The sequence below is a fragment of the Bombus affinis genome, chromosome 9 (genome assembly GCF_024516045.1).
Source record: "Bombus affinis isolate iyBomAffi1 chromosome 9, iyBomAffi1.2, whole genome shotgun sequence".
NCBI lineage: Eukaryota > Metazoa > Arthropoda > Insecta > Hymenoptera > Apidae > Bombus > Bombus affinis.
In genome coordinates, this window is record NC_066352.1 from 3,584,639 (window position 1) to 3,594,638 (window position 10,000).

Consider the following 10,000-nt stretch of genomic DNA (forward strand, 5'->3'; position numbering starts at 1 on the left):
GTTTCTCTTGGAATATGTCATATCTTTCTGCGTTTGATCTTGAAATAATGAGAAAATATTACAATTTGTAATTGTTTGTATTACTATTATTTATTGTTACAAATTACAGTTACATTTTAAATGACCATTTAATAATACGTAGCAATATGCTATATGTCGCCAGTATATGTATAAAAAGATAGTATTTTAATGTGCAATTCAACGCATTTAAAGATTATTTGAATTAATATATTGTTATCTGTTAAATCGCTTGTATTATACACATTTTATTACTGTATATTAATTTATATCTGAATTGTTAAAATTCTTTAACAATACTAGGATTTTCTATTTTCGCAAATTTTTTAGCATATTTGCTACTAATCTTTTTACAATGGATTGCAATTGTTTTAAATTTAAAATATTAAGTTTAATATTGGATTTGCACAAAATAATGCATTAATTCTTAAAATCGTTACAATTATTTAATGTAACTTATTTATAAAACACAAATATAATAAGTTCTATTGAAGCTTAATACATATTTGTTAATAGCTTGTAGTAGAAAATTTAGTTTTTCGAACTTCAAACAGAAAATAGTACATTTGATCTACTATCTGATATTTCACTTTCATTACATTGCGGTTTTGTAAAAGTTCCGGTAACAGGACTCGCCGAAGTACAGGAGTGACTGCTTGCAGATCCAAAAGTCTTTTTATAAAAACAGAATTCACAGAATCCACTTCTACCATAAATTGGCAAATTTATCATTCCACTGGAAATTGCGAAGTTTCTGCAACACGTAATGTATTCAAAATAATTATTTATCTATAGTATTATTATACATAATTTCAATTGCGATTATGTTTCAATATTTAATATTTAACGTGATTAGAATAAGGTGAAAATAAAAAATAAAAGAATTTTGTTTAATACTTTATTTATTAGTTATCTGACTATAGTAATATTAAAATATCAACTAAATTACTCCTAGAATTCTGTAACCCTTTCTACATAAATGAATGTAAAATAGTTCATGCAACGGTTTTTAGTAAACTTCAAACCTTATGTTACCTTATAAGACATAGCCCTATCTTTTACCTCGTGTCACTTTTATATATGTCGATTATACTTCAAAAGAAAAGATATAATATTTACTTTTCTACCTAGGAAAAAATTCAACATTACAGTTGCAATACGACATACACGACATACATAAATCACTGAAAAATAATCATTCCGGAAACTGTACTTTTGCTTGGCCAAACAGTAAGTGCATAAATTCATGTAGGAAAACTGCAATATTTTGTTATGCTTTGTATATAACCTACCTTTATATCAATTAATTAATTATTAACTATAAGTTTGAAAATATGCACAACAAATATTCAAATATATAAAAACTAATAACCAGTACTCAAGGAACATATTTTGTTACTTATATAATATTATCATATTTGCGTTAGTTCTACAAGCCTCAATGTGTTATTTATATCCCTCGAAATCGTAGTAATTTATGTGGGAAAGTCCATACGATCAAATTAGAGCAACACAAGTGATGCAGAAAATCCATTGAAATCAAATATGTTCTTCATGTATATACATACATATGCATACGACACGAGTTAACTAAATGTGTGTATCTATAATAGAATTAGACGTAATACGAAATAATACATACTAAGAGTTGCAATAGTAAAGAGCAGAGAATTATGGGGAAAGAAGATAGGGATCGATTGTACTTCAAAAGAAAACGAGATGATTTCCAATGCGATAAGTATCCCTTTACATAGGATTATGCTCCGAATCGTTGGCGATACATACTCTCATATCATCTCATCGTAACGCACTAATTGTAAGAATTAAACTAAAATTAGAACGAAAAATTATTTTAAAACAACGTATACCCACCTCTGGAAAACAAAAAACCAGCAAAAAGTTGGCACAAACAATCAATACTAAAATCAGAAAAGCATCAAAAGTTTGTTCTTTTTTTGAAATGTTTATTTAAGGCTGATTCCGAGACATCTTCTAAAGTCCTGGATCATATGCAACAATAAAATGTAGAAAAATGCAACACTATTGGCATAATTTATCAAAGGAGAAAACCATTCTCGATGACTATAACAGGACTCCATTAAGAATCACTCTGTTCAGTGTCGTGAACAGAGTTTAAATATTTATGAACTGAAGCCAATGAAGAAAAAGTTATGTAAGAAAAGAAGCGTTTATAGTTTGCAGTCTTTTTTGTAACGAGTCATTTCTCTATAGTAGAAGCGATGCCGCGTCCCGTGCAACATGTATTTCTTAATCTTATGAATATTCATTTTTAGTAATAGCTATTATATACTTACTTTACAAGTTTCATTAGGTGTTCAAGATTGAGCAAATTTTAGAACCGTTCGAGTCTGTAAGTGCAAAGGATATCTATGTTTCGCATCATAATTATTGTACAAAAGCTGCGAATATGTAATTAATTTTGCAGAGTTCTTGGTATCCATCAAATACATACATACAGTTATTCACAAAATTGAACGTGCAACACCAAATAGTACTCATAATCGAAGATCTATGAGGCACCAAACTAATGAAGGCACATTGATTTTGATAGAAGAATCAGGTAATCGGTATCGATAACTAAATAAATATATTATAAATAAGAAAAAGGAAGAAAAATTTAGAAAAAATAAAATTCTAATCTATCTATATAGTTTTTAAATATTGACACGTTATTCGTTTTGTATACTTCTAACGAACCTCTACTTAAATATTTAACACGTAGTTCATGTAAGTAATTACCGATAATATTGATCAAGTTGCGCCTTCTCTATCCTTTTATCTTTTGCACGACGATTTTGGAACCAAATTTTTATCTGCGTTTCTGTAAGATGTAAAGATGTAGCAAGCTCAAATCTTCGTCCTCTAGAAATATATTCCCCTCTACGATATTCAACTTCCAATCTCAATGTTTGTTCCCCGCTGAAAGTGGTCCTTTGCCTTCGTGGTCGTCCCTCTTTCCTCCTTTTCCGAGCTACTGTTCAATATAAACAAGAGATTCTTTTAAATGATATATTTTACTATACGCTAAAATATTTATTTACCGTATATTAATATTTCTTAATGTATAATGCAGCTTGTTACTCCCTATAGGAAAAATGTATTAACCTACTTATGTCAAAAGCCTATTAATTTAGAAAATATTTTAATTTGTCCTGTAATTCTAACATTTTCACAGATTATTGTATTTTCATTTTGCGTGCTTCTTTTTTTTTTTCTTGTTTTTCATTTAACACGCTAGCGATTCTCGGCAGCCTCGCCGTGACAACGGCTTAAGGGGCAGGCGAGTAACACTGGGTTTGCAGAAATATAGCAAGGTATATTTCACATTGAAATGCGGCCAACTGCGTCCAGTAATCTCATCACAACATCGGTAGGAGGTGGCGAAGCGGAATAAATCCATTCAAACGTGTGCGTATACCTGTATTGTGTTATATTGTACATGTTTGCTGTAATAACACTTATCAATGGAAAGCTTTAGGAAATGAATAAAATATTGAAATACATATTGCCGACAAATTATCGGTGTGTTTTAAGGATTTCAAGGAACGTGTAAAAACTGAAATAGATGATGCTTCCTGTTAATCTTGATTAAATTTATAATTATAATAACTTCTGGCATTCGATGTATACAATGTACTTTTATATGAGTGCAAGTCAATAAGAGACTGTGATTAGCTATTTAAATTTAATAAATCCCAAATAAGTTTGGGAGAGTCGAATCGAATTCTTAAATTTGATTTCTTTTTCACTTTTGTGGAGAACAAATAATTGAATACAAATTTCTTGGCGATAAAAATAATTATAGAAGATGTATAAATAGAATTCGAAAGCAAAATTTCTTTAATTCTAGTATGTCGATTAACAGAAACGCGATTTGTCTTATATCATGTACAATGTAGATATATTATCTGTAAGATTACGTAGCATATTTTAGTTATATTTTAAATGTTTCCCTACAGTAATCTATGCAATTATTAGGAAATAAAATACAAGTAAAGAATAGATAGATAATGAATGGCGGAATGAATGAAGTGTAATAGAGAGAATGTCTATACAAAGATATAAAGAGGAAGGATAACAAAAGAATTGATATACATTTTATGCTATTGTAGTTAGTAAGTTTCATTTTAATTTATCCAATTCCTAGGCCATCAGGCTGAAATAAATACAATACAAATATTTACAATAATCTGCAATGTGGTAACTTCAAAATATTTGTAAAAATGTAGTTGTAAATACTGAAATTCTATCGGATAGCATACCATAAGGGAATAACTCTTAAGCAATCATCATGGAATAGACAAATTGCGTAATACGCTATATTTGAAAAAATCAATAATTTTATTAAATAATTATGTATAGAGAAAAGAAGATAGAACGACAATAGAATGATATATTCAACTTTAACTCTTTTTAATAAATCAATTTACTGATCAGATTTATTTCTGCGGTACAACGTATTGGAATATCGTTTATGTTAATTTCAATTATTAATCAAGAATTGTAATTCAACACTTCTACGATTATTGTTTAAAATACATTTGATGTTGCACTACTTACGTCAATAATTTTTAACATTAACGAGAAAAGTAAAATAATACTTACAGAAAGCTGAGAATCCTTGCAAATGGTGTTCGGAAGTTGGGAAATATGGTAAATTATGAAAATGCGGCGGAAGCGCAGACGGATATGCAACTTGAGATAAAAATACAGGATTATTAGTAGGTCCGGATTGATGAAGTTCGTGAAACAATGGTAATCTTAAATTAAAGAAATTCGAGTTCTTCTCCTTGTCATTCGTTAACGCGTTCGTTTCATTGCTATTCTGTTTCCCGCCTCGTTCCGTGGATCTTTCTTTTATGCCCATTACCTACGCAGAAGATTATCTTATTAAATCCTAAATTGTCCTAATCCTTTATCTTATACTTGATAAAATATTATTTGTTAATTAATTTAACGTCTCTGTCTTTGCATAGTTGCATATTTATTAATATATCTTTAAAATTTTCGTTAAAAATGTTTCGTCTATTGAACTCAGCTTTTATCTCGAACTTTTACATAACAAAACAATTGTCAAATATACTTAGATCATTAGTCTATTTACTAAAATTATCGCGAATCTTATTGGGAATGGCCAACACTAAGATGATACTCTAAAAATTAATCTATTAACTGTCAAGATTTCTCGAAATTTTAATATTATTTTATAGATTTTAATCGTTCTTCAATGAGAATTAAAATATGTTTCAAAAATATCAAAAATATATACTTTTTGTTTTCATCTAAGGATAATCCTCATTTGGAAATCGCAAAAGAATTATACTTTTAAGGAAGATTATGTAGGTAGTTAATGAGCTAATATTGGAGAAAAATGTTTGAACGAAGAGAAGGAAGTAATTATAGATCGGACGCTTCCTTTAAACGAGAACCAGAAAAAGTATTGAAAACAATAACGAACAAAAGAGGTTTCTACACGTAAGAAAAGTCATTTCTTACTTGTATAACATCATCGTTCGAAGAATTGCACGAATTGTCCGCATCTAACGTGTTTCTGTTGTACAGAAGTATATTCGAAGTAAAGTCGAAACTTGATTTCGGTTTAGGTGTTTCTTCGTGATCATTATCGGTATCATCGACCTTTTTCGCTTCGAGGTGTCCATAAATTCGCGCGAAGAATTGTCTTGGAGATGATGGTCCTTCTGCCTTCGTCGACATTTAGTCAAATTCTATCGACGCGTTCCAGTTTCAAGATAAAAGTACAAAAGCTACAAACGACTCGTCTTAAGCGCGATATACATCGTCGTCTTTATTTCCTGCGTCATTCTCAAATCTTTGATTTTATTCTTGTATACCACTAACTCGATCGACGTTGAATTTTCCATTGCACGAAACTCATTCAATTCGTTGTAGATAGATCAAAATGAGAATGAAAATTTGCAAAGAATAGAAATTTGCATCCTCTTTGACGTCACTTTAAATCTTCCGATCCTAGGCGTAGCGAATAAGTTTGTAAAATTCACGTACGTGCACATCTATTTTTCACGATGTTCAGAGGACCAAAGTTACGTACAAGAAATATGCAAAATAAATATGTAACAACGTGTTAAAACTTAAAGAAAGTGCACGTTTGCGCGCACGCGCTAGTGCATATACGTTCATGTACGTATACGAATAGCGTTCACATAACGAGTAAAATTGTTGGAACACTCTTGATAGGACACTTGTACGTAAAATACCTCGAGAAAGAGCACCGAATGACTCGGTGCGAGGTTGCACACGTATCTGAGTCGAAGTTTGCTTGCAACGTCCATTCTCTCGCTTCATGGTTAGTATGAAAATAGAGAGAAGGGATGTTCGGTGCTCGTACTCCCTACCCCATGGATGTTCCCCACTATGCGTGGTATACCACCCCCATCCCTTCGGTTTCAGATAATTTCTCTGTCATCGTTGTAACGCCCCTTTGCGAAAAAGCACCTGCAGACGTTTGTGGTTAGTCGAAGAGAAACCGACTTTATTACATATTTCTAATTGCACCGTGAAACTCGAATATGTTGGTAATAAACGTGTAACCGAGCGATAAATAGTTTTAGATTAGGATCAGTAACGTAAGCTTCGTTTCGTATTGACGAATCTACTTATTAGAAACAAGATATTAACCGTATGACGATTAAACGAATTTATTTAATAGTTTTCGTGTTTTTTAACGTTTTGTATCTCAGCCGAATACTTCAGTTTGATTTTAGTTTGTGCTGTCATTTAATGTATGACACGGATGAATTCTCTTTAGATTTCATGTTAATCTTGTTAAATAACGTCATTTCCAGTTGCCAATAGAGAGATTTATAAAAATCATGAACCATCAGCGAAGTGATTACTCGTTAAAGTTACTTTAGGGTATAATGTAAACTTAATATTATAAAATAACGATGTAAATTATTTCTGTTGAAACTGAATATTTTAACAGTTAATATTTTGTAAGTAAAATATACCGTATGTATTTATAACCGTAGCAATTCATATTATACATATTCGTAATCGAACAAAAACGACGTACAGTGTTTTCTAATTTATTAGATATTTTATTTTCCGCCTTTTGTTATTTTTCTTTTTTTTTTTTTTTTTTTAATAGTATTAGAATCTACCTATTGTACGTCATTATACCACGATAAAATTTCGGTACGAAAGCTTTTCTATTAAATATGAATGATCTGTGAAGGGTATGAATATTAATCTCGCAGTATATCTGGTGCATTCACGGTCAACCGCACATTGAACAATCTACACTGGAATTCTTTCCTCATCCATCTGTCGAAGATTTCAACCCTTGGGAGAGACTTACGGCTTCTTATCACGTATCATTGCTTCATTTTTTGTTGGTATTCTTTCTGTAAATCACATATCATTGATTCATTTCTTATTGCTGTTCCTCCTACGATATTAGATTTGGAAAAATAATTTTTCGTACGTTTGCCACTGAAATTACATCTCTTACGATTATTATATTTATTGAAGTATTTATAACACCTCGACAAGACAAATCGTAGTATATACTATCAATTTAAGCAACAATTTAATAAGAATGTTATATTTTTCGTAACGCTGGTGTATATCAGATTTGTTCAAATATTGTCAATCTTAAATATAAATTCATGTGTCTTTAAAGTTTGATACTATTATTAATTTCTTTTATTCTTTTATTAGCGATTCACGGCAATTCTACTATTACAATTCCGTTGGATGTTATTGTAAACGTCATTCTCGTCGGAATAGAAAATTTTCGCTCAGCCGAAAAACGTCAGCTTCAGAATGTCAAATTATTTGACAGAAAGAAAATGATTTAAAAAGATGACCGTAAAAGAACTAAAAATATTTGGAATTCTACATTTTCGAGGTAGACGAACGATCGACATCCCAGCATTCTCTCCCCTTTTTACATTAAAATACAAATACAAGCAAATACAGAAATATAAAACAGTTAATACAAACAAGAATAAACATAAAAATGGAAATACATTTTGATTCCTATTTTTCTTGCTAAAACGTGTAATGTTACGTTTCAATTATGTATCTGCGAACGAACTAATATCGCAATAAAATTGTAATAAATACGTTTATTAGCTTGAATAATTGTATGCTCGCCAACCAAAATCGTTATATGTATTTGCAATAATCATAATGTTGACAATAGAAATCACACGAAGGAAATTAGAGATAGCTCGATGTGAAGCTGGACATGCGCTTGCGCATCTTCAACGAATTCTCGTTGGTTCTTCTATAATTACATTGATTTCCATCTCGTCCCCGATTGGTTCGAAATCGGACTACCATTATATCACTCCACCGGCGAGTTATTCTGATAGGTAATTCTCACGCACCTAAAACAATCCAGATTACCATCGCAACACAGACAAGGTCGTTATTCATTGTGGTTCCGGCTAACATTGTCTACTTAAAAACTCTTTCATCTTCGCCTCGCTTTCGAATTTTATTTGAAATGTACCGGTATTCGACTGTATTTTGTTTTTCTTTTCGAGGACTCATTTCGTTTTAGGACTCCTTCTTTGTCTTTTTTATTACAGTAGTAAACAAAGTAAGTTTATATATTTCATTATATAAAACGTGCTGTTTGCATATTCTCGTTTTCAAACCCGTTTTCAGAGTTGAAAAGAGGCTTCCGACGAAAAGACTTCGTATTATTGGTTTTACTAATTTCTTCACGCACAACAACTCCTTTGTTGACTATACTACTATTTTGATTCTACTATGCATATTAAATTTATCATTATATTTCCCGAAAAGATTTTCAACGTATCAAATCGTCTAAATCTTCCATGTCGCAGCTCTTCAGGAAGTCATCCAATGGACAGAAATACAGAATTTATAATTTCTGAACAATATACCAACAACTTATGAATAGAAATATCAAAACTAAGACTTAATTTAAAGTATAGCTGTTTGTGTTACCATCGAACGTGTTTTCATTAATTTCCATTAATAAAATTATGGACAACTCAACAGTTCCTTATTAACATCTGTAATATTTCTGTAATTTACCATTTTTTACCGACTAATTTCTAAGTTGCACACAGTAGGCGCTTGAAACATCGAACACAAATTTAATACGTGAAAATATCTGCATTTTGTATGACTTCTTCTGTTCTTAGTAAATTCACCATACAATGTGGTATAGCATACATATAAGATATGTATAATGTGTCTAACTAATAAGAAGAGTTTCTACTTAGAGAACTACATATTATAGAAGCTCCATCATTGCGTATCAATACGTCTGGCTTGTAACAGGAGTTACTACTTAGAGACCTATAGAGCATCGTTGTCAGGATTCAGTATATTTTATTGTTATCTGTTATTCTATAATTCTAAATAATTATGGTTGGAGTCAGTTCTCTAATTTGATTCTCCATTCATTCTTCTATTCCATAACATTCTTCTTTCTGGAGATTCTTCTAACATAATGTTGTTCGTCTGCAATATCGTTTCATTATGCATAAAATAGTGACAGATCATTTTATTTAGCATAGATGACATATCACTGTATAAGTTTTTGGTACACGAATATAGTGAAAATAAATTTTATAAAATGCATCAAAAGGAAGAAATTATAAAAAAAACGTTGTCATCATCCCTTGTGGGGATCGAACCCACGACCTTTGGATTAGAAGTCCAACGCGCTATCCTCTGCGCCAAAGGGACTTGGCTACGATAAGTTTCTATAACATCACACGTATAGAGAAAATTTTTATTATCTCTTTAATCTACTGTATTTTCAATCTGTAAACTATTTTTTAATATATGACTTCGCAAAATTGCATGACAAAGTAGAATTGAAAGAACAGTTAATTTCATCAATTAAACTCCCTATAAAAAAGATTGTCGGACATTAGGGGTATTTTAGATAATCTTCTAAATTGTCAATAATTAATAAATAAAACCTCAAATT

The 10,000-nt window shown here is 30.7% G+C and overlaps 1 protein-coding gene and 1 non-coding gene across 2 annotated transcripts; both read right to left on the bottom strand.

Moving 5' to 3' along the window:
- Nucleotides 1-40: 40 nt before the first annotated feature.
- LOC126920319 (homeobox protein rough) lies at nucleotides 41-6,946 on the bottom strand. Its single transcript, XM_050730464.1, has 4 exons — nucleotides 5,536-6,946; nucleotides 4,645-4,909; nucleotides 2,779-3,013; nucleotides 41-772 (listed from the first exon to the last, which is right to left on the bottom strand). The coding sequence occupies exons 1-4, from the start codon at nucleotides 5,752-5,754 to the stop codon at nucleotides 565-567; spliced, it is 927 nt and encodes a 308-aa protein (XP_050586421.1). The 5' UTR covers nucleotides 5,755-6,946; the 3' UTR covers nucleotides 41-564.
- A 2,734-nt stretch (nucleotides 6,947-9,680) lies between these two features.
- Trnar-ucu (transfer RNA arginine (anticodon UCU)) lies at nucleotides 9,681-9,753 on the bottom strand. The gene has a single exon. It is a non-coding gene; the product is annotated as a tRNA-Arg (tRNA).
- Nucleotides 9,754-10,000: the final 247 nt, after the last annotated feature.

What these genes read in the sequence shown, in the direction of transcription:
- LOC126920319 (XM_050730464.1), bottom strand. Translation starts at nt 5,754, where the DNA reads ATGTCGACGAAGGCAGAAGGACCATCATCTCCAAGACAATTCTTCGCG. An exon ending in CGAACGATGATGTTATACAA is followed by an intron (nt 4,910 to 5,535) that starts GTAAGAAATGAC and finishes TCTTCTGCGTAG; the next exon opens with GTAATGGGCATAAAAGAAAG. An exon ending in CAACTTGATCAATATTATCG is followed by an intron (nt 773 to 2,778) that starts GTAATTACTTAC and finishes TACGTGTTGCAG; the next exon opens with AAACTTCGCAATTTCCAGTG.